Source organism: Apus apus, chromosome 5 (genome assembly GCF_020740795.1).
Source record: "Apus apus isolate bApuApu2 chromosome 5, bApuApu2.pri.cur, whole genome shotgun sequence".
In the NCBI taxonomy this organism is placed as follows: Eukaryota; Metazoa; Chordata; class Aves; order Apodiformes; family Apodidae; genus Apus; species Apus apus.
The window spans coordinates 1,720,993-1,744,696 of record NC_067286.1 but is presented as its reverse complement, the minus strand read 5'-3'; the positions used below and the strand labels follow the sequence as shown (position 1 = coordinate 1,744,696).

Sequence of the window (23,704 nt, the reverse complement as noted above, 5' to 3'; positions counted from 1 at the left end):
TGACCACTCTTGTTTCACATGGCCACCAACCCCTGGCAAACATGCCAGGAGAGGTGTAAGGAGAGGAGTGCCCTGAGGAGCAACTCTGCAGCATCCCATGAGTGTGCTCAGTGACAGGAAAGCTTGTGCTCATGGGGATCTTCCACAGAAGATCCTTATATTAGCCTCCAAACCAAAAGCTTTTGTCTTCCCTGTCTATTCCTCCCTCCCCTGGACAAAACCACAGCAGCCCAGTTAACTTTCATCCACTGAAGATCCAGAGTTCCTGCTGTAGCATCTCCCAGGAGAGGATGAAACTCGATGGAGCTGAGGATGGTGATTGGTTCTGGGCATCAACCTGCCAAGATGGCAGACAGACAGGGTGACATACCAGCCAAGAGTGCAGAAATGCCACGTGAGATGAAACCTCCAGGGCAAGTGGTGGCTCAGCTGACTCCACAGTCACTGAAAAAAAGGCTAAATTGGCTACAAAACACTGGCATGGCTTTAACAGTTCTGTTCAGACAAGCCTGGGCCTGAGCTCAAGCTTCAGCAGCCCTCTGCTTCCCAAAAGCTTTAGGGACATCCATTCCTGCACATTTGAGGCAAACAGGAACTGCAGCCACCACCCTTCATGTGCACAGAAAGATGTATCAAACCTTCTTGCTGGAGATAGCAGCCCAGGAGAAGCTGGGTTTCCCAAGAGAAGCTGGGTTTCCCAGCAGACATTCAGGTCTAGGACTGATGCAACACTGGGAGGAATCCTTGAGGCCTCACAACTGCTCCCAGCCCAGGCATGCTTCTTCTTGGAGACAAAGAACCCAGCCTGGGACCAGGATTTCTATCTAAATAGTGGGAACTACCACCCAAAGTTACCCTGAAACGAGGGACTGCTCAAAAGCATCTCTTTGTGGGTGAGGTTTGTCTCCAAGAGCACCACGATGGACTTGTGCATCAAGGACTGACACAGGGCAGTCAAGGTCCACATCTGCCTGTGACAAGTGCAGCAGAACCTCTAGATGAGGAGAAAACCTCCTGTAGGCTGCAGCCAGCTGTGAGTTCTGCAGTTTTCCTTTTTGCTTTTCTTCTGCTGAAGGCCCCAGGTGCCCAGCTCCAGCCTCTGCTCCCCCAGTGCCAAATAACAAGCTAAAAACAGCAACAAATCCCTCTTTGTTGACTCAGTTGGCAGGAAAGCTCCTTGTGCAGGCTCCTTTACAAGGAGCAAGGAAGTACTTGGAATCAGGCTGTTCATGGCTCTCCATCAGATCATTGTGTGCTGCTGGCATGTACAGGGGGAGGAAGTGGTGAGGAGAACCTGGGCACAGCACCCTCCACCAACAGATGGACAGACAGCCAGCATCTGTCCTGAAAAATGTGCTTCCAAAGAAGGTCCAGGACTCCTGCCCTGCACAGACTTGGCCTCAGACTATGCCAAAGCAGATTGCATATAAAAACAAAGGTTTTTTAAAAAAATGGATATACACTGCATATAGGAAACTCCACAGAGGACGGTCTATAGATGGCCACCCCAGAGCAGCCAGGGCCAGCCCAGCTCCACAGGGGTGGTAGCTTGGCAGCTGCTTTCTAGTCACAGTTGGAGAAGTGGGACAGCTGAAGATGCAACTTGTGCTTCTTGCTCCTTGATTAGCTCCAGGCAGAGGGAGGCCCACTGCAGGAGAGGGATTGCATCCATCTGTTCAGCAGACTACACTTGACAAGCTGTTCATCCAGGAGCAGTTTCCTTCCATGCTCGGGCCTCTGCTCACATCTCACTGGGATAAAACCCAAGTTTGGCCAAGGACATCTCCCTGCGGAGCCGCATGACCTCCCAGTACATCAGCTTCACTGCAAAGCAGAAGGGGTGTGGGGAAGAGAAGGTAAAAAACCACCAAAAAATCAGTAAGCAAGACACAGCTGGACACCACCTCATGTCTGGCCATGCTCAGGGCAGCCCAGCCAGGCTCACCCTCAATGTGAAAGAAGCAGACATGCTGGAGGGCCCAGCAGGACAAGCACATCACACCACTCCTGACCAGGGGTGTGTGACTCCAGCTCCACCCCAGGGCAAACCTCCCAACAAGCTGATGAAGAAGGAGTAGGTGCTTCTATTCCTCCCACTCCTGCCTTTCTTGTGGATGCCCCCTCCCTGGAAGTGTTCAAGACCAGGTTGGATGGGGCTTAGAGCAACCTGGTCTCATGGGAGGTGTCCCTGCCCATGCAGGGGGTTGGAACTAGATGATCTGTAAGGTCCCTTCCAACCCAAACCATTCTATGATTCTGTGATTCTATAATTTAACTGCCTCTCAAAGGCATGGGGTACCCTGAGCTGGCCCCGTTCCTGTCCCACTGAATAGGACCTCTTAACTCCTTCCAATGGCCCAAAGAAGACACCCCCACCCCAGCCAGTTACTCCCCCCTCTTACCATCCTGCCTCACCAAGCCCTGCTGGATATAGCGAATGTATGTGAAGAAGTTGCACACTGCTGTGATCTGAGGGAGACAGAAAAACAAGGAAAAAAGTCAGCTACAGGACTGCTTTGCCTGCAAGAGGCCTGCACAGCCCCCAGCAGGAGAGCTCTTAGTGTTCAGCACCTGAGAAAGCACCACACACCACCAGATAGGAAAGAGAGAGGAAAGAAAACTCTGGTTAAAAAAATAAAACATGAACAAATCTGGACATCTGCACTCCCATCCCAAGATATTCCACCATCCATGAGACACACTGTGGGAGAGCTCCCATCTGCTACTGGTTTGAGATGTAAGTAATCACTACTTAATGTGGGAAAGTCCATGATCTTCCTTCAAAGGGAGAGCACTGTTCTCCAACAGAATGAAAACCATTGGAGTTAGAAGCTTGTGTGCAGGGAGGTGAGGGGGTCTGTGACACTTCAGAGTACTTGAGTGTGACAAAAATTGGTCAATTTAAGTCCATGGACAAACCAACTTTTTGTCTCAGAAATAATTTTGTCACATGTTGCAGGATCAGCTCTTCTGATAAACAACTCAGGAAAGAGTCAGAGCCCCAACAGCAACATTAACAGATCATTCACCTTCTTCCTGCCCTCCAAAGAAAGGGCAGCTTGTTCTCACAACCTGAGTCACTGACCTGCACTGGAACAGTAACAAGAGCCAGCATTTAAAGAGCAGAAAATTACTGTGTTTTACAAAGGAGGATTAAAAAAGAATAATAAAGCAAAACAATCAAAGCTCTGTACTGAATCAAACCATGGAGAGTGAACTCACTGAAGACAAGTTGCCTGAAGGAACATAAGGCTGAGCACCAGAGCACGAGGCAAGGGCTGGAGACCTGCACTCTAGTCATGGACCAAGAGTCACTTGGACTTCAGGAACACACTCAAGCCCCACAGGTCTCTGTCAGTTTGAGGGCTGACCCAAGAGCTCCTCCATTTCAGGGCGTGGAAAAATTTTAGAAGGCTGAGGAAGGTAGAAGACTCACTCTGGCCCTGCAGGATGGTGAAATGTAGTAGTAACTCCCGGAATCCCCCAGCATGATGCGGTGCTTGCAGGTCCTGGGGAGGCCGCTCAGAGCACATTTCCTGCAGACAAAGGAAAAAAACCTTGAGCAATCCAGTGGCACAGCAGAGCACAGCCATTCAACCACCTCAAGGCTGTCTCCAAGAGATGGAAGCAAGAGCTCAGAAGCCAGATGCTGCGTCAGTTCAGCATGAAGAAGAAAAAACCTTGGCTGAGCCTTTTGCTCCTTGAAAGATTCCATGAATGGCACGTTTATGAGACCTTAGGCTAGATATCTGGAACCACAGATTACTCCATGCCCAAGCAAACCAAGGCTGAACCTTTTCCCAGGCAGAGAACACAAGACAAAAACCTCAGAAAATACTAAAGAGGTGAGGCTGGAGCAGGGTATAACAAAGAGCATCTGGTCTCTGCAGATCTCCTCCATGTTCCAGGTGAGGCTTCTGCTGAAGGAGTTCTGCTTAGATGTATCAGCCATCCTGACAGGATGCAAGCAAGCTGGCTGGGGACCAGACCTGGTCTCAAAAATTTGAGCAGAACTTGTGGCTGCTGAGAATACAAAACAAGCAGCACTGCAGCCTTTACCTGAGATTCCTATTAATTAATTTGGGCCTGATTTGCAGCTACTCCAGTTGAAGCGACTTTGGAGTGACTTCAGGGGGCTTTGGAGAAGACTGGCTGTTCCTAAGAACAAGCCAGTCCCTTCTTCTGCAGGCAGGGAAGAAGGTTGGCTTCACAATTTTAAGGAGACTTCAGACTGAGTGAAGAAAATAGTCTTTTCAAGACAGCTCAGCTCCCAGGGAGACCACCAAAGGACTCCACCAGCAACAGTGCAGCATCTTTTTATTTTCTTGCAATTTCTTTCTGTTATTTGCAGGATTAATGGTCCCCAGCACCAGTCAGTTGCCCTTCCTTCATCACCAATGAAAGCAGTTAAGCAGAATTTTCTGCTGCAGTCACCACCACATTCCCTGGATACTTAGTGCCTGCATAATGGGAAGAGGGACATCACTCCCCAGAGGCCAAAGACTGCTCTGCAGGCCACGGAAGGTGACAGCACATGGGATCAGATGTTTCACAGAGCTTCTGAGCAGGTCTCTGTGTCTCATATCTCTCTCAGCACTCTACACACCCCAGGGCACTTTGCCAGACCCATGAAAACCAGGTGTCCTCCTGGTCAGCATTTTCCTCTGATGCTAAAAGGACAATGTCACATAGAGGCCAACTCAGCTCCTGCCTGTTCAGACCCCTCAAACTGCTGCACTGAGGTGTCCACACAGCAGGGTAGAGAAAAGTAGGTCTGGCAGGACCCAGCTTGGGCAGGGACTCTCAGCTTTCTCCTTTCAGGTTGACAGCATGTCCATAAAAATCATCTGGGAAACACAGGGGAACAAATTCCTTTTGGATCCTTTATTGCCAATAGGAATGTTCTTTCTCATCTTGTCTGGGTGGTAATTATAAGGAGGGTTAAAAAGTTAGCTCAGTTCAGCTCTAGTCTCAAAGCTGCTAAATTGCACTGTTAGTAACTTGTTAATGGATTAGAGATCTTTGGTCACTGACTCAAAAATAAATCCTTCACTTACGTTATAATTTGGGACCGGAACCCACTGTGAAGACACCAAAACAAATAATCAATAAATCAAAAAGAAACTGATAAGGATAAACAAAGGATGGGTTGTTCTTGGAACAGGCCTGACACATATCCATGGAACAATGTGCCTAGAGATGATGGAAAATGCAGAGAAGAGTGGTAGGAAACCTGCACACGAGCAGCATTTACTGTCTGAGGAAATGCTCAAACAGGAGTTTTGAGCTGATCTCTTCTGACCCAGGCTCAAACCCACCTGCTGCACCAGCAGGGTCAGGAGTGCAAGGTGAGCTCAAACCTCCCAGCATGCAAGAACATGAGATAACACAGCTGTGACTTAATCCTTTCAGCCCAGGTTATGCACAAACAAACCCTGAGAGAACATTAAACAAGTTGCTACCTTAAGGGGAAAAAAAAAACAACAACCCTCTCCTAAACCAAGGGCACCAACACATCACTAGGTTATCCCTCAAAACAGGCAGCTACAGGACATCAGCTGCACTAACTCCCCTTCTCATGTAAAGAGCTGAGCTGAACTACCACTGGTCACAGAGTAGGAGAACACTCAGCTGGGCCCTCGGAACTGCTCAACTCAACTGACTTGGGCAAGGACAAACTCCACGAGATTGTACAAAAAGATGAAGGCCAGAGGAGGCCACAGAGATGCTCTGAGGGCTGGAGCAGCTCTGCTCTGGAGACAGGCTGGGAGAGTTGGGGTGTTCAGCCTGGAGAAGAGAAGGCTCCAGGGAGACCTTAGAGCACCTTCCAGTGCCTGAAGGGGCTCCAGGAAAGCTGGTGAAAGACAAGGGAAAGGGAGATTTAGGTTGGACATTAGGAGAAGATTCTTCAGTGTGAGGGTGGTGAGACCCTGGCCCAGGTTGCCCAGGGAAGCTGTGGCTGCCCCATCCCTGGCAGTGTTGAAGGGCAGGTTGGATGGGGCTTGGAGCAGCCTGAGCTGCTGGGAGGTGTCCCTGCCCATGGCAGAGGGGGTTGGAACGAGATGATCTTTAGGGTCCCCTCCAACCCAAACCACTCCATGGTCCTATGAGCAGCAACAAGAGGACAAGAGATCACAAGCACAGCTTACTTTGGCCCACCACACTCTTCTGCTGACACCTCCACCACGGGCAGTGTCTGGGAAGCAACAGGCTCAATGGTGAGTGTGTTCTGCTCCACGGCCACTCGCACCAGCTCCGACAGCTGCAGCAGAGAGAAATCAGTGCAGACAGGAACGTGCAAAAGGGACCTCCATAAAGGTGCAACCTTGGTGCTGCCAGGCTGTGCAGGTTGTGTCCTGCTTTTTCCAGCACTCACCTCCTGCTTAGTGAAGTCCAGACAAGGTCCTACATCTTCTCGATAAATTCTGTCTAGGAAGGAGCAGGATTTATCCAAAGTTGGAGATTCTTTCCAGGCCTGGAATTCAGCAAATAAAATGGAGTCGACCTGCAATGAGTGTCCAAGAGGAGAAGGAAGAGGGAAAGGTGGGTGGAGGGAGAGAGACCATGTCAGAAGTTACCTGTTACTGTGCAGGTAACCTAACCACAAAACATCTGCTTCAGCATCTAGGAAGGCTCAGACATCACAGAGGTGTCTGAGGGAAGTTGGCCTGCTCCAAGGATCTGTCACCTCCCACCCATCAGCAGTTCTGTGCCAGCCTGACACTGCCATACTGGACTTATTCTGCCACAAACCTGCAGGAACCTCTTTATCTCATCTTTCTCCAGGACAGGGCAGCACCTCTGCTGCAGGAAAGCCACCGACCCAAGTGCCCACTCAGCTCATGGCAGGAATGAGGAGAGCAGCTGAATAGCAAAGTCCAGTGACACTGGCACCCAAGGACACAGGAAGGAGAACTCTTCTGTAAGGAAGGGACTGCTACAGAAAAGGACTGGAAAAAGCTCTTTAGAAAAAGCCATCAGCAGGACCACATCTGGTAAGCTCAAGTATGAGCTCACAGGGTATGCCAGCCCTTCAGAGACCACTCCAAGCCCAGAACTCTGGTGTTTGGGGAGTTGCAGAAGTAATGGGAACACTGGGCAGCCACACAGGCTTGCAGAGGCAAGTTAAGGGTAGGAAAGGAGGTGTCTCAAAGGGAACTCAAAGAGAAGGAACAGCATTCCCCATTCTCATGTCTGCTCCTTGCCTTTCACACCTGGGCCCACAAGAATTGTCCCTGCTCAGCAGAAAGGGGTCCAGGACAGAGCTTGTTCCCATCCCCTGAGCCAGCAGGAAGGTTGTTCCCTCCATCCCTGTCTGGCTGAAAATACTTCAGTTCTGGAGACTCTTTAGGACCTGACATTTAAACCTCAGAAGGATCATTAGCAGAACCACCAACCTGACTGACAGGGCATCACCTTAAAAGGTCAGCAAATCCTGTTAAAGCTGCTGAAAGGAAATGCAAAACCAAAGAAACCCTGCTGAGCAACACAAAGAACATGAGTGAACAAAGCTGGAAAACGTCTGGGCTCTAGCACATCCACCCAGTGCTATGGAGGCTGCTCATCCAGTACCAAGAGGCAGCTTCAGAGCCACAGGATGGAAAAACCAACTGAGAAAACCACAAAAAGAAAACAAAACTATGGAGGTTAGCAGAAGAGGAAGCTAGAACTGAAGGGCTGGAAGCATGAGAGGCAGATGTGACCCAGCCCTCCCCAGTGCTGTCCAGAAAGGTTACCTGCTGCAAGGTTGAGGAGCCATCTGCCCCCAAGGCCTGCCAGCCTGGCTCATAGGTGATGTGGACAGCCTTCCCAGGGAGGATACAGAGGAGCAGAGAGAGGAGAGCAGGAAACCCTGACTTTGAGGGCAGAGGAAGAGACAGACAGTGAAGGAAAAGGTTTAGAGAGACAGGCAAGAAAGGGAGGTAAAAAAAAACTGATACAAAGAAAGGCTCAAGACCTTCCAGGGAAGTAAGTGTGCTGCTGGTGACATCACAGGGCCACAAGCCAAACCTTTCGACTTGAGGTGCCAAAAGGGAACACAAACTTGTCATTTTGAGGCTCAATTTCAGATGGGACACGTTTGTTGTTTTGTTTGTGTTTTTTTTTCATGGAGGACCAAGCACCAGCTCTCTGCATGCCAGGTTCCCTTTTAGCACCTCTCACTTAGGTCACTAAGGAATCTGAATGACAGAAGTTAAGAACTGAACAAAAAACACTCCACCCTTGATATACAACATTCTTAGTCACTTTGGAAGCTGCAGCCCTGGGATTTTGAGCCCCAGGATATCTGCTCCACGTGGAGGTCACCTACACAAAGAACTGACGGGCCCAAATCTTTAACAAGCAAGTCACTTATAAGAGCTTCCATTTCTCTAGAGATCACGAGCTTTGCTGACACTGAGCAAAGAACAGCAAAAATAACAATCCAGTGGGCAAAAGTTCTCTGCTTTCTGTAGAATCACAGGATCCTATCATGGAATGGTTTGGGTTGGAAGGGACCTTAAAGATCATCTAGATCCAGCCCCCCTACATGGGAAGAGACACCTCCCACCAGATCAGGTTGTTCCAAGGCCCACCCATCCTGCCCTTGAACACTTCCAGGGATGGGGCCTCCAAAACTTGCCTGGGCAAGTTGGACCAGTGCCTCACCACCCTCACAGTGAAGAATTTCCTCCTAATGTCCAACCTAGATCTTCTCTTCCAGTTTTAATCCATTGCCCCTTGTCCTCCCACTACAAGCCAGTAGGCAGAGGGCAACTTCTACAGGGTAGTGAGGAGTTCGCCCAGCTGAGCTCTCTATTTAGAGCTCCTCTGTTCTGAATAGGGGAATGGTTAACACTGGGAGAGGTCACAGGACCTTAGAAAGATTAACATTTGGCTGCATTTGACTCCAACCTTTAAGTATCTGCACTGCTCCCTGCTTGACACCAAGATAAACCATCAGGCTTTCAGTTACTGACCTGACTTTCCCTTTGGCTTTCTCTCTGACACAGCCTTTGCTCCCCTCTGCCTGTGAACACGGTTAAACTTCTTCATCTCTCCTTGTTATTGCTGTTTCAGGACAATGGCTACAGCCAGTATTGCCTGAAGCATTTCATCCAAAGTCTAGCAACAGTTGCTGACAAGTCACATCCATAGCATCCACTACCAAAAGCAGGTGTTACCAGCACAGTCATGTTTGGAGAGAGAATTAAGTTCATGTGGCCCCTCACACGAGCCAAGTGACCAGGTACCTCAACAGTTCCTCACAACAGAGGCTGCAACTCCCAAAAAATCACTACTAGGGAGACATGCCCCCCCCCCCCCGCCCCAGTCCCACTCATTTTCCTTCTTCCTGACCAAAAGCCTTAAGCTGCCTCCTTTTTGCTCCCCAGGACAGCTGTGAACACATCTGGGTAGTGGAATGTTCCCAGACAGAAAGGTCCTGCAAGCATGAAGAAGCTTTACTCACATCCATGGTCACAGCAGGCGGAGAACCATCAAAGGATGACCAAAGGGAATTGAACAGGGCTTGTTTGAAAGATATTCACAAATGCTTTGTATGCTTATCTGCCCAGTTCCTTTCAGGGAGGAAGGAATTATATATAACTATTAAATGCATGCTCTGCAAAGAGGAAGAACAGTGACATGCCCAAAACCACAGAGCAGGTCAGAGACTACAAGTTGATGGAGGTGTCCTGGTGTCCAAGCCAAACTAGGTAGAGAGACAAAACAAGAACAAACCACACCAGAACAGGCAGTGGATTCAACTGCCAAGATGCAGCAGAACAATTGGCTTCTGCTCAGCAACTCCTGACATATTCACTCTCAGTACTGGTAACTCCTGGATCTGTCTGTGCCCTCCAGGGATCTCAACTGCTTCCTCCAGCAGTCGTCCTGATGTGGCCTTCAACATGCTTCCCAGAAGGGGAAATCTCCCCCACCGGAAACCCTCCCGAGCCTGCCTCAGCACAAATTTAGGGAACAAGCCAGATTAACACAACCAGCTTCTCCCAACACTGCAACCACAGAGCTCCCCAGGAAATCCAAGTCAAAAGCTGCACAGCTCCCTGAGCACAGTGGTGGCTCCAAGGCTGATGAAGCATGAGGCACCCACCTCTTTGCACTCCCGACTGACGGGCTCTGGAGTCACATTCTGGCTGGCAGCTGAGACCATTGCACTGCTGGTGCTCTTGTTTCGCCCGTGGCCCTTCCTGAAGACAGTTTTGGAAGGGCTCTGGAGCTGAGGGTGCAGCTCCCAGTTGGGAGAGGAAGGTGTGGACGTGATCACCAGGGTCTTCAGAGCTGTCACCTCTGCCTGCAGCATGTCAATCTGGGGAGACAAGGCAAGACACCTTCAGCACCTGCTGAACTCAAGCTTGCTGCACCCCACCAAACCTAAAGCCACAGGGAACCAGCTACCAGCCCAGCCATGAAGCCTTCTCCCACTTCTCCTACATGCCCACCATCACCCAGAATTTTAAACAGGGTTAAACAGCACCTATTTGGGAACCCACCCCTCTGAGCACATTTTGCCCCAGGCTCTTTTTAGACCCCATAATTTCCTCTCTCCTCAAGAAGGAACAAGTTGAACAGCCTTGTGATGTCAGGAAATTCCAACTCCCCAGCTCCCTGCTCCATCCATCCCCACAGCTGTGGCAACAAATGGCAGATCACCTCTCTGTGGTTCCCCTGGCATTCATTTCTCAACACGGAGCTGGAAGAGCAGCAGGGCTGCCTTTTCCCCCCCCTCACCCACCGTCTTGCTGGAGAGGGAACAGAGCAAATGCAGCACCTCAGAGAGACCAAGATGCTGGCACTTTACTCTCCTCCAGCCAACAAAGCACCATGGGCAGGCTGGGCAGGGATGGCACCAACCCAGCACAGAGACCAAGTCACAGGGAGTGCAGTTCTCACCTTCCCCCGCGCCTCCCTCAGCTGTTTCTCCGCCGCTGCCTGTTTAGTGTTTGCTTCTCTCACCATCTTGTGCGCTTCCTGGACCAGAGAGAATTTTAGTCTGCCTGCTGCAGCCCCAACTCCTAAAGCCACCAGGGCAGGCCAAAGCTCTGCCACATCACACGCTCTGGGCTAGCAAGCAGAGGCACAGACATCACTGCCACCTCTGAGGGTTTTACTCTGTCAGCTGTGAAGAGCCTTCTCCCAGAACATCCTAGAGAAGGCTCTCGGTGCCAGAGCCCAGAGTGCATTCCCCTTCTAGCTGTCTGGTTGGCTTAATTAAAGAGTTTAGCTGATCAAAGATGTCTGACTTGAAGTTAAAGAAATTACATTTGAAAAGTTGGAGATGCAGCACTGAGTGGGGGGTTGGGTAGAGAAAAGCCAGCCACAGGTGCAGGAGAGCAATAAAACTCTGTGGCAGGATATAAAAACTATAAAAGCCATAAGATGTCAGGGGCTATAGGGGAAGAAGTAAGGAAAAGGAAAAAAAAAAAAGGTTAATCTCTTTCACTGGTATGGGCTGCTGTGAAGACAGCTGGAAGCAAGGGCCGACCCCTCCTTGCCCTTGGGAACTGCTTCTCAGCCCAGTCCAACACCTCTGTGACACTGATCTTGGCTCAGACTCACTAGCTGGGCTTCCTGACTTGACCTCTGGCCTGTGTTGTCCCTGCAGACCTTCTGGTTGATCACTGGACTGCTTTCTGACCCTGACTGCTGTCTGTGGCACAGATCCTGATCCAGCCTTGCTGCTCCACATCCTGGCTCCTTGCTGGCAAGATCACTCCTCTTGCCTGACTTGATATTGCACTTTGCTCCCATTTCCTTCATGGAGCAGCCACCCCTCAGTACTCTGAGCAAGGCTGCAACCCAGCAGGAGCTGTAGCTCAGATGGGGGGCAAATGGGAGAGCCTAATTTAAAGGCATCTCCCACAGGAAGAGGGGTGAGTCCCAGCTGGGGCCTCCCCAGAGAGCAGTCTGGAAGCAGTCTGTCCAAGGCCACCAAAGGAAGGGGACAGCTCTCATCTAAATTATCTCTAAGTTTGCCCTGAGCCCAGGCAGCCAGATCTCCAGGAGGGGGGATGCTCTCTTGGCCCTCACACTCAGCACCAGCCTGTGTTTCAAAGGTACAGATGGGTCTGGCTTTCCTCACTGCTCAGTCAGATCCAGACATCAGAGCTGCTGGTAAGTGGGATTTTGCCAGGATAGAGCTTGGCAAGAGTCACATTTAAAAAAAAACAGAAGCAACAGGCCTTCTGAACACTCGGTGGGGCAGAGAAGATGAGGACACCCAGCTTGTTCCCACCCCAAGCAAGGGAATCATCTCTATTACACAGCAGCTGCTGTCCAGACTGCAGAGCAGGCACTGGAGAGGGACAGGGAGCTCTGCTCTCAAGCTACAGACACCGCCACGTCTGTTTTGTCTACTGGATGTACAGCCCCTTAACAACTGTGCTCTTTATGCCACCCCACAGCTGCTAGAAAGGAAAGAAATGCATGCAAATGCTCCCCAGGAGCAGGGACAAGCCCCTGCTCTCGGGCTCTGCCTGCAGCACTGCCCAGCTCTGCATCTCCAAGTGGGAAAGAACAACAGGAGAAAGAAGGAAACTGTGGGAGGAGATGGCTGGAAGTTCAGGGAAAGCCTGTCTTAAAGGAGTTGGATGTAAGCTTAGCTAAATAAATGATGGGGAAAGGAAGAGGGTGGTACCTCAAACAAGCTAGCTGTTAGCTCCTCTAGTTCCTGCTCCAGTTGTTCTCTGACTTTTGACAACCTCTCACATTCTTTGTCCTTCAGCTTCAGCTCCTGTGGAGGAAAGGGAGAGGGACTTGTGAGCTCCCAGCAGTGCTGATTCCTGTCTGTCCCCACCTGTCAATCACGACCATTCCCCAGCACAACACTCCTGTCACCAAGCTCTGTCTCAGGCTCCGTGCCACCCCTCCACAAATTGCAACAGGCTTTTCAGGCTGGAATTGCTCATTTGCCATGAGCAGGGAGGCTCCAGAGCACACACTGCCTGCCTCCAGCTGCTTTCTGCAGCAGGTTTCCAGGACTACTTTGGATGCTGGGACAGAGACTTTGGGTCAACCTAGCAAATGATGCAATGATACCCTGCTCCAAAGCACTTCATGGCCACCTCAGCTCCTTCTCACTCCTCTTCTGTGGGCTTCACACTGCAGCACAGCCAAATTCAGACCCTGCTGCACTCTGCACCACCTCTAGGAAAACCCCCACTGCCCAAATCTGTGCCACCATCCTCAGGTGTTTTCACAAACTCTGGGCCTTACCTTTTGTGCTTTGTGCAGCTCTTCCTTCAGGAATTCAGACCCCTTTTCACGGATCTCCACTGAGGAGCTGCGTAAACGTGACACATCAAGCTGCTCTGTGGACTGGGTCTCATCCACACCTCCAGCATCTTGGCATCCAGCTTCTGGCTCCTCCTTGCTGCCTTTGGATGGCATTAGTGTCTTCCAGTGTCCCACAGCTACTTCCTTCTGGCTGTCTTCCTCAAAATTGGCCTGGCTGTGGGTTAACAGCACAGAGAAACTTTAGATGGGGGCAACTCACAGCCTTCCTTGGGAACACATCCATGTCCAGCCTCTCACAGGCACTGAAGTGAGGCAGGGAGGGTGATGGGACATGAAGAGGCCAGGACTGGCTTTCAGGACCTGCTTTGGGTCCAGCAGCACCAGTTCCTTTACCCTGCACACAGCTACTGCCTCCCTGTTGAGGTGCTTCACCCTTGGCATGGATTGCTTCCAGACCAGCAACGCAAGAGGTGATGACTGTCAAAAAGAGACACTTGGGGGAAAATCTCCACTCCTACCCTGGGATCTTTAAGAATCCCACCAAGTCTAGTGTGAAATGCCCAGCCTGCACACCTTTGAAGGGCTGGTTTCTCAACAGTCAGCACTCCCTCACAGACAATTCCAGGCACCCTTCTCAACCAGCATGTCCCAGATACTATTAACACAGGAAAAAGCATTACTAAAGACAGCTGCTCCAGGAATCCCATCCTCTCCTGCTTTCAGAGAGACAGCCTGCAGCTGGCTTGTTTAGGACTCCAGTATATACCCAGTAGACCTCAGTTCAGAGACACAGCTTAGCCAACTGAAGGAGACTAGCAAGAAGGAAGCACAGCTCTCCCATTTCCTAGCAAAGTACAGACCCTAATCCCCTGCTCTGCAAACCCCCACCCCTGCTTCAGAGGGGAAGGATTTATTTTTAACCTACTGGTCTCCCACCAAAGTCCTCCACAGAGCTGTCTAAACCAGTGCGTCCATTGAGCTGAGGCCCTATTTTTCAGTTTCAATGGCTGGCAAGTAGAGATGGGCTAAGAATAGGAAAGCAGGAGTCACCTAGGACACTGCTTCCCAGTGATCAGTTGGACTTTGTCAACTGCCAACAGACTAACATAGGCTCTGGAAGAGACTGAAGAAATTTGCAGTTGCTGGGGTCTTATGAGAGGAAGGCTTGAGTGCCTGCCTGAGAGGGCTCTGCAACCACAGTGTGTCCTGGATTGTGTGCATCACCATTTCTTGATGCACTGGGCTGTCCTCACGTGGTCACTTGTCATTTGAACAGTGGGAGCACGTGCAAGCCTTGCACACGTGGAAGCCTTCTATCACCTCCAGCCACTCAGCAGGATACACACACACTGCACTCCAGATTAACCTGCTGCCACTTATCTCTGGGTCACAAGGCTTAGCTGAGCTGTGGGGCACACGCACAGCACCAATCCCTCCTCCTGCACACCCCTGTCTACTGCTTCTTGCCCCTTACCTTCTCCTACAGAGAAGCTACCACCTTCTTCTGGTTAGGTTCACTTTCTCTTCTTTTCCCAGTCTCTCTTTTCCCCCTCGCTGAATTTGTCCTAACTCCTGTATTCCAGCCAGGCCACATCTTGTCCCTTGCTCTGCCTCCAGCCCCATACTGGGCTTATCTCCTCAGCCACGTGCAGCTCCAAAGAGCCTTGTTCTCCCTCACCTTATCCAAGCACAAAAAGCAGTCAAACCATGAGGTCCAGCTACTGCCAGGCCTTTTTCTCCTGGGCTGGGTCACCCAGCAACAGCATGATGCTACCACCTCTCCCACTCAAATTGCTCCCTTCCTGCCTCTTAAATCTGTCTGTGAGCAACACCTGGCCACAGTCATCTTCCAAAGAGGGAAAGAAGCAGCAGCTACCAGCAAATTCAGTTCAGGTACCACAGGAAAGCATGTGGAAAAGCACACATGGAAAAACCTTTGGAAGATGAAGAGCACAAGATCACCACCATGCCATGCCAACTAGACAGCATTTTTTACTACAGACCTGGAGAAGGAGGACAGTGAGTATGACAGATTTTCTTGAAGGCCATTGAGCAAGAACAAGTGAAAGCATCAGAAGGACAGTCACAGAGCAGGGCTAAGAAGGTAGGAAAACTACCTTCTTTTTCCTAGATAGAAACTAACTAGTGTCCCATTGACTCCACCTGGTTTTACTGAACCTTGACTAGGAAGATCTAGAAAAGGAGGCTCACCCTGGAGATACTATTAAATTTGGAAGCGTGGAAAAAAACAAAACTGTGTTGGGGAAAAGGCAAGAAACTACAATTAGTTTTGGCCAGAGGAAAAAGGACAGACAGTGCCTCCAAGCAAAGATAGCTCTTTTTGAGCCATTCAGTGTCCCTGGGCTGCTTGATAAGAAGCAGTGTGCATAGACACAGAGTGAGCTGTGACCAGCAGAAGTTCCCAGGCTGGCATCTACAGGTTGATGTGTGAGAGGGCACCTGAGTGCAAACTCTGTGGTGTTCAGAGTGTGCACTACCTGCTCCATCCAGTTCAGCTGCTCCCCTGGCACGTTTGGTTATTCAGAGGAAAGGCAGAACTGCACAGAGGAAATAAAGGGGCTTAAAAAGGTCAAGATGAGCTAACAAGGATCACTTACCTACACAGTGACATTGCTAACAGCATGAGGTCTCCAGATGCTCCAAATGCTAAGGAAGAGGATCAAGCAAGAGAATGACCCAAAGGAAGGAATTAAATCCATTTCAGGAAGGTGGGGAAGTAATGAGATCAATTCATCCCAGAGATCAGGGGAGGTTCCCTGCAACGGATTTGCCACGGAGCAGGGGGAGCATGCCAAACAGGGAGGTCTGTTCAACACTTAAACTATTTCTCAGGCAGCACAGTGGAAACCTTCTCTGCTGTGGACTTTTCAGATTAGACAGGGTAAGTCACAGGGAACACACCTCTCCAGGTTCTCCTGCACCAGAGAGGAAACACACCAGAAGGGCCCCAGCCAGTCCGAGCACCCCCAGCTTCTGTGATCACAAGGGGAAAAAACCAACAAAACCAGAGCACAGAGAAAAAGCTGGACTCAAAACCAAGCAGCTGGTAAAAAAAATAAAGCAGCAGTAAGGAAAAAGGACATCCAACAGTTCACTAAACTACTTAGGACAGACAATCTAACCTCTACATAACAGGAAGGAAGAAAACAAACACTGTTTCTTCATGATTCTCAGGTTCTGAGCTGAAAAGTTGTTTGTATTGGGAGATAGGTATTCCAGTGTATTTCCATATGCTAGGGAAGAAAAGTGGAGGACACAGAGGAATGAAACAGTCCCACCCACACTCAAGAATGCCAAGGGACCTAAAAAACTATCCTGAAAAATTATCCCCAGATTATTTTCTATATTTCACCACGTACAGCCACACTCTCTCCCTGGTCTGATGGGTGGCATTCTTGGAAAACATACCCTGAAGGTCTCACACAGACACAAGAAATGCAAACTTATACAAAACAAAGAAAAAAAAACAAACCACAGAAAACCCCAACACCCTGCAACCTTCTAAAGCTGGATTTTGTAGAAAAAGCAAAAAAATGTGCAGGATCTGCACTTTTTCCAGTGGGCCCCACATGTTCCCTGCAGTGCTGATCTGACAGGGTTATTTCCTGTACAAAGAGCCTGTGGGTGTCTCCAGGTTAAATTGTTACCCTGGGGCTTGCAAAGAGGACCTGACTTTTCCATCCTGATTTCAGACAGAAGCTTGGATGGTGCTTTTTCTGCACCACCAAGAAGCAGCATTGCTCCACAGCCTGCTCACCACCCCACCAGCTCTCAAAAGCTTTTGCAAAGCTGTTCTATTACAGCCTAAGACAAAAATCCTACTTATTATATTTCTCTCAGTCACCCTCTGTGTCCGTGTGTCGCTGGTGGACAGGGTATCTCCTTATTCTGTCTCCTGACTTGACTTCTCTAAGGCTGCACACACAAACACACACCTGCAGAGCCTTGAGAGCAGCCCGAGCCCTGAGGTTTTCAGCTGCAAGGTCTCTAAACAACAAAACAAGCAAACCCAATGGAAGTCCAAGGGGAAATTCAGCCTGGCTTCTCCCAAGCCTCCCTAATCCTTGTCCAAGCCCAAGCCTCCCAGGAGTAGGTCTGGAAGCCAGACCCTGCGGGTCCTCAGAGCACACAGAATCGTTCTGGTTGGAAAAAACCCCTTTCAGATCACTGGGTCCAACCATTCGCCCAGCTCTACAGGGTCCAGTGCCAAACCGTGTCCCTCAGCACCACAACACGGCTTTTTAACCCCTCCAGGGATGGGGACTCCCCCCCTGCCCTGGGCAGCCTGGGCCAGGCCCTGACAGCCCTTTGGGGGAAGGAATTGTTCCCCAGATCCAACCTCAGCCTCCCCTGGAGCAGCCTGAGGCCGGTTCCTCTTGTCCCATCCCTTGTTCCTGGGGAGCAGAGCCCGACCCCCCTGGCTCCAACCTCCTCTCAGGAGCTGCAGAGCCAGCAGGTCTCCCCTCAGCCTCCTTGGCTCCAGGCTGGACACCCCCAGCTCCCTCAGCTGCTCCTCACAAGTTCTCCAGCCCCTTCTCCTCCTGCTCCAGCCCCTTCCCCAGCTCCCTTGCCCTTCCCTGGCCACCCTCCAGCCCCTCCATGTCCTTCTTGTCATGGGGGGGCCCAGAACTGACCTCAGGATCTGAGGTGCCGAGCCCAGCGGGACGATCCCTGTCCCCGCTGCCACCCGCCAAGACGCCGGTGGCCTCCTCAGCCAGCCGGGCACCCGGCCCCCTCACCCTCCGCCGGCTACAGACGCCTTTTCTCCCGCCGGGCGGCTTCCCAGCCGCAACCCGCCCTCCTCCCGCCAGGCCCCGCCGCCTCAGCCTCCCCGGGGCCGGGCTCCCCGGGGCCGGGCTCCCCGCACCTACCCGCGCCGCATCGCTGGCTCCCGCAGCCGCCGGGGGTAGCTCAGGGCGGGGGAAGGGGGGCGGAGGAGCGGCCGCCCCCATCTCCGGCCGCCGGGGCCGCGCCCGCCGCTGCGGGAACCGCCCGCGGGGCGCGCTCCCGCCTCAGGGCACGGCGGGGGCACCACGTGATGCCGGCGCGGGGGCGCGCTCCGGGGTGGGGGGGGGGGGGGGGGTTTGTCGCGACTGTCGCCGCCGTGTCCCGGGGATGGAGGGGGGGGGAAGGGTGGGGTGGGGACACACGACACACACTCGCCCCTCAGCGATGAAAAGCAAAACGCAAAAAAAAAACCCCAACAACCCCGCACGAAAAACCCCCACAAAGAAAGGAAAAAACAAAACAAACCAAACAGAAACAACCCCCCCAAAAAAAACCCAACCAAACAAACAAAAAAAAACCCAACAACAACAACAAAGAAAAAAACACACCAAAACGGACAAACCCGCCCCCCCCCCCAAAAAAAAAAAACACAAGCAAAAAAAACCAACAACCCAAGAAACACAATCAAAAAAACAACCCAAGAAACACAATCAAAAAAACACCCCAAAAAAAACAAACAAAAAAACACCCCCCAAAAAAAACAAAACACCAAAACCTAAACCAAACCAACAACAAAAAAAAAAACCGCACCAAAACAACCCCCCCAAAAAAAAACAACCCAAGAAACACAATCAAAAAAACACCCCCAAAAATCACAAAAATAAAACACCAAAACAAAAAAAAACCAACAAAAAAAACAAAAAACAACCAAACAAAAAAAACTAAAACAAACCAACAACAAAAAAAACGCACCAAAACAAACCCCCCCAAAAAAAAAGCAAAACAAAACAACCCAAGAAACACAATCAAAAAAACACCCCCAAAAACCACAAAAATAAAACACCAAAACCAAAACAAACAAAAAAAACCCCAAAAAACAACCAAACAAAAAACCGAAACCAAACCAACAACAACAAAAAACACACCAAAACAAACAACCCCCCCAAAAAAAAAACCCAACAAGCAAAACAAAAACAACCCAAAAAACACAATAAAAAAACACCCAAAAAACCCACCAAAATAAAACACCAAAACAAAACAAACAAAAAAACACCAAAAAAACAACCAAACAAAAAAACCTAAAACAAACCAACAACAAAAAAACCACACCAAAACAAACAAAAAAACCCCCAAAAAACCAAGCAAACCCCCCCCCCAAAAAAACACAATTAAAAAAACACAATTAAAAAAACAAAACACCAAAACCAACAAACAAACCAACCCCAACTAACAAAGAAAAACACCCAAAAACCAACCAACCTACCAAAAAAACCAACCAACCAACCAACAAAACCCTCAGCAAAACCAAACACCTAAGAAATAACCCCACCGAACCCAGGGATGTTTCCAGGTTCTCTGGAAATCCTGTGAAAAGGCCCCCGGGGAGAGGTGTTTTGGTTTGTGGGGTTTTTTTACCAACACCAACCTCCTGAGTTCTGGGGGGTCCCCAACACAAGGACATGGAGCTCGTGGAGAGAGTCCAGAGAAGGCCACGGAGATGCTGGGAGGGCTGGAGCAGCTCTGCTCTGGAGCCAGGCTGGGAGAGTTGGGGTGTTCAGCCTGGAGAAGAGAAGGCTCCAGGGAGACCTGAGAGCACCTTCCAGTGCCTGAAGGGGCTCCAGGAAAGCTGGGGAGGGACTTGGGACAAGGGCAGGGAGGGATGGGATGAGGGAGAATAGCTTTAAACTGAAGAGGGAGACTGAGATGAGATCTTAGGAAGAAATTCTTCACCATGAGGGTGGTGAGACCCTGGCCCAGGCTGCCCAGAGAAGCTGTGGCTGCCCCATCCCTGGCAGTGTTGAAGGGCAGGTTGGATGGGGCTTGGAGCAACCTGGGCTGGTGGGAGGTGTCCCTGCCCATGGCAGGAGGGTTGGAACTAGATGATCTTTAAGGTCCCTTCCAACCCAAACCATCCCGTGATTCTCTGATTTTGGAGCTCCTGGCTGGTGAGGTCTGAGATGTGCCCTGCTGGGGAGAGTGAAAAGCCTTTCCTACAAAGCTGAGGTTGTGGGGGGGGTGTCCTCAGACTCCTGCTGGAACAGCTCAGTGGGGCAGCCTGGGATGTAAAGAAGTGATCAGATCCATCGTTCTGAGATTGATACACAGGGAGGTGAAAGGACGGGGCGGGGTGGTGGGGAAGGCCTGTGCTTGTTAATGGTGGGCAACAGGATTTTTAAACTCAGCCTAAAAAGCACTGGGCTTTTCACACCCATGACATGAATGAGAGAAGACAGTCTTGTTGTTACTGAGCTTTGAACTTTGGATGCTGTGGCTCCAATTTTGAGCCAGTTCATCCTTGCACTCACTGTTTCCAGGAGGCCGAGGGAGCAGGACAGCTGCCCCAGCAGGCAGAGCTGTCATGTGGCTGCGCTGATTTGCATCCTCTGCGCAGCAGAGGGAACACACTGTTCTCTGTCCACCCGACCTCCTCCATCACCACCTGTGCACAGAATCATAGAATCCCTTTGGTTGGAAAAGACCTTTAAGATCACTAAGTCCAACCACCAAGGACCCCCCTTTGCATACTTACCCGGAAAGCTTTTTCCTCACTTACTCTGCTAGCACAGAGGGACAAAAACTAAGTCAGCTCCAGGTGATTCCTGGGGTGTTTGGAAATGACCAGCCTGCTCCACAGCCCATCCATGGAATCAAGAGGAGCTACAGTTTTAGGAAGTTCATCCTCTCACTGGGACATCAACTGCAGGCAGAGAGACCAGCACCGTGGGGTTCCCACCTCCCCTGAAAGTGCTCCAGGGACTGCACAGCACGTTGTCCCTGTCCCCGGGGGCATGTCTGCCCGATGGGAACAAAGCAGGCAAGACACTCCAGCTCGTTCCTCCTGTCCCACAGCATGGGACATCCCTCTGGATGGACAGCACTGCAGTTCTGGTGACAGTGCCTCCATTGCACCAAGAACTGCCCGTGCCCTCGCAGGCCACCCTCAGAGTCTGCTTTCCAGACCAGCAATTCCCTCACCTTTTCTCTTGTGTCCTACCTTGCCGTTGCCCTGGGCTTTCCTCCCGACAGTGATATCCCTTGGGAGCTTGGGCACTCAGGAGCAGCTCCTGCCCTGCCTCCATCCTCTGCCTCGCTGCCAGACACAAGGCTGAAGGCAGGCAAGGTGGACGTGGCCATCCTCGTATCCATTGCAGAGCTCTGCTCTAGATACTGCACACGATTCCCTGTCCCAGCTTCTTTGGGGTGTCCATGTCATCTACAGCCCTGCCCTGCCACCCGGCCAGGATCCATGGTGACAGCAGAGGCCAACCCCACGCTCTGAAGGCTCGGAGCGAAGTGTCTGAGAAGTTTGTGTCGATGGCTGTAACCTTTGTTATCTTCAGGGAACTTTTGGGAGGAGGGGAAAGATCTTCAGCTTCGCAAGGCGGCACCAGAAGTAATTAGTCTTTGTAATGATTAACTCCCAAGGCCTGGCTGGCAGGGACGGAGGGTCCTCAGATTAGAAAGGTAAGAACTTCCAGGACCCAACAAAGGCAGGAAGAACAAGTTCTGATCATGCAGACAGGAAGCGTTAAGAGGAGATGTGCTGAGATGCACGTTTCCCATTTACGTTTCATTATTTCCCATTTACATTTCATGGAAGCTGAAAAAAAAACCTCACTGACCTCCGGGTTATGAAGTGTCATAAAATCCTCTCGGCCTCCTGCAAGTCTCCCAGCGAGGCAGAGGCCTGGTTTGAAGGCCCTGACGTGGAACCTCCCCACCGCCACAGGTGTTTTTCATCACCCTTTTTTCCTCCATATCTTCTCCATTTCTGCTCCCTCACTTGTCCCTGCTCCTCTCACGTCTCTCCTGCAAATCCCCCTTGCCAAGCTACTGCCTCTTCACCTTTTGTTTCTCATCCTCCCACCTCCTCCAGGCAAAGAAGCATCTTGCTAGAGCTTTCTATGTCTTCTTGAGAGTCAGGTCCACCCAGGTCCTTTGCTCCCCATGGCTCTTTCACAAAGGAAAGAAACCTCCTCCCCCACCCCAAATCCTTCCCTTGGGTTTCTCAGGTGCAGGGTTACCCTTGTGGCACCCCAAAGGTCCCCCACAGAAACAATCCCCTGACCCAGCTCAGCATCTCCAGCCTGGACACCTCCCAAGCAGATCCCTGCCACTTCTGGAGCCCCTCCACACCATTCTCCAGCAGCTTCCTGGAGGCTTTGTGGAAACAGACACTGATGCACAGGTACTGAGCAACTGAGGAGCCACCAGGGCAAAGCAGAGCCTTCCATTTGGTGGAGTCTGCTTCTGGTGGTCCTAATTTGTCTAGACAGCAAGCTCTCTGCCTGATCCTTCATATTCCCTTCCTGGAGAGCCCACATCTTCCTTTGAATGGGTGATAAGTGGAGGGTAGGACTCAGAATCCTGAATGTGGTTCAAACAAGGTGGGAGACCACTCTGCAGAGCAAAGCAGCTCTCTGGGCTGCATTGTCTGCTCGTGGCTTCAGATCCCACTATATTTAAAACAAAACCAAACAACCAGACACAGGCTGAGAAGGGCAGGAGGAACCAGGGATTATCTTAGAGCTTGGAAAACAGGACTACACCCCTGACCCAGCAAACCCAGCCCGGATGTTATTGCCGTGAAAATGAGAATGAAAACAAATGGCATCAAGCTCCGGGCTTCATCCACCCACAGGGATGTTATTGCCATGAAAATGAAAACAAAATGGCATAAAACTCCAGGCTCCATCCACCCACTGGCTCCCCTCCCTCTCGCCTGTCTGGGCCAGCTGTGCAGCATGTTTGCTCAACTGGCTGGAAGGGCTTCAGCAAAGTCCCTCTGGGATGTCTAAGATCTCTGATTTCCTGGAGAGGATCCGACCTTGAGCACCCAACAAAGTGCAGCTCCGGGGCAGCAGGGTGAAAGGAAAAGCCTGGAAAAGCAGAGTGTTCAGCTCCTGACTGAGAGCAGGAAGAGCAGGGGTGGCTTTGCCTGGGCCAGCAGTTCCACACTGCTTAGATGGATGCTGCTCCTCCTTGCCCTGAGCAGGGACCCACCAGAGACACTGCTGCTCCTGCTGGTTCTCAGCTGCAGGCAGAGAGCTCAGCAGCATCCTTGGAAGGAAGAGGAAGGGGAAGAGACACCAGATGGACAAGGAAGAAAAGCAGCTGGAAAACTCCCAGGGAAAGGAGGACTGTCCCTCAGCTTTTTAGGAAAGTCTTCCTTTCTGCTGGCTGGTTTGGTCATTTTATCCCACCAGAAACTTCTCAGTCCTGCAGCCTTCCCACAGCATCTGGAGGGGGGCAGCAGGCAGGCCCTACAAGTGATGTCCAGGACCAACACATTTGGTGCTCCCTGTGGAATCTAATCCTCACCATGGTAGGGCAAGAAAAGGGAGATCTTGCTAAGGACTCTTCCCTCCTTCTCATGTCTGTACAAACTGGACTAGGCAACACCAGAGGGTTTGTCACCCTCCAGGCCCCTGAAAATTAAAATGCAGAGGGTCAGGCAGAGATTGGCACTGGCATTTGCAGGGGGATACAGTCCAAA

At 50.9% G+C, this 23,704-nt stretch overlaps 1 protein-coding gene across 7 annotated transcripts; it reads right to left on the bottom strand.

Moving 5' to 3' along the window:
- Positions 1 to 350: 350 nt before the first annotated feature.
- RAB3IL1 (RAB3A interacting protein like 1) lies at positions 351 to 21,610 on the bottom strand. 7 transcript variants are annotated; one of them, XM_051620804.1, is made up of 12 exons: positions 21,203 to 21,606; positions 13,219 to 13,453; positions 12,641 to 12,736; positions 10,897 to 10,974; positions 10,097 to 10,312; positions 7,737 to 7,856; positions 6,377 to 6,505; positions 6,150 to 6,262; positions 5,058 to 5,081; positions 3,437 to 3,536; positions 2,403 to 2,469; positions 351 to 1,824 (listed from the first exon to the last, which is right to left on the bottom strand). In XM_051620804.1, exons 1-12 carry the CDS (start codon positions 21,352 to 21,354, stop codon positions 1,742 to 1,744), a joined length of 1,413 nt encoding a protein of 470 aa, XP_051476764.1. In that variant the 5' UTR covers positions 21,355 to 21,606; the 3' UTR covers positions 351 to 1,741. The 7 variants fall into 7 exon arrangements, with proteins under 7 accessions (XP_051476764.1, XP_051476769.1, XP_051476768.1 ...); XM_051620809.1 differs by lacking the exon at positions 21,203 to 21,606 and adding an exon at positions 18,132 to 18,251; XM_051620808.1 differs by lacking the exon at positions 21,203 to 21,606 and adding an exon at positions 15,858 to 15,925.
- Positions 21,611 to 23,704: the final 2,094 nt, after the last annotated feature.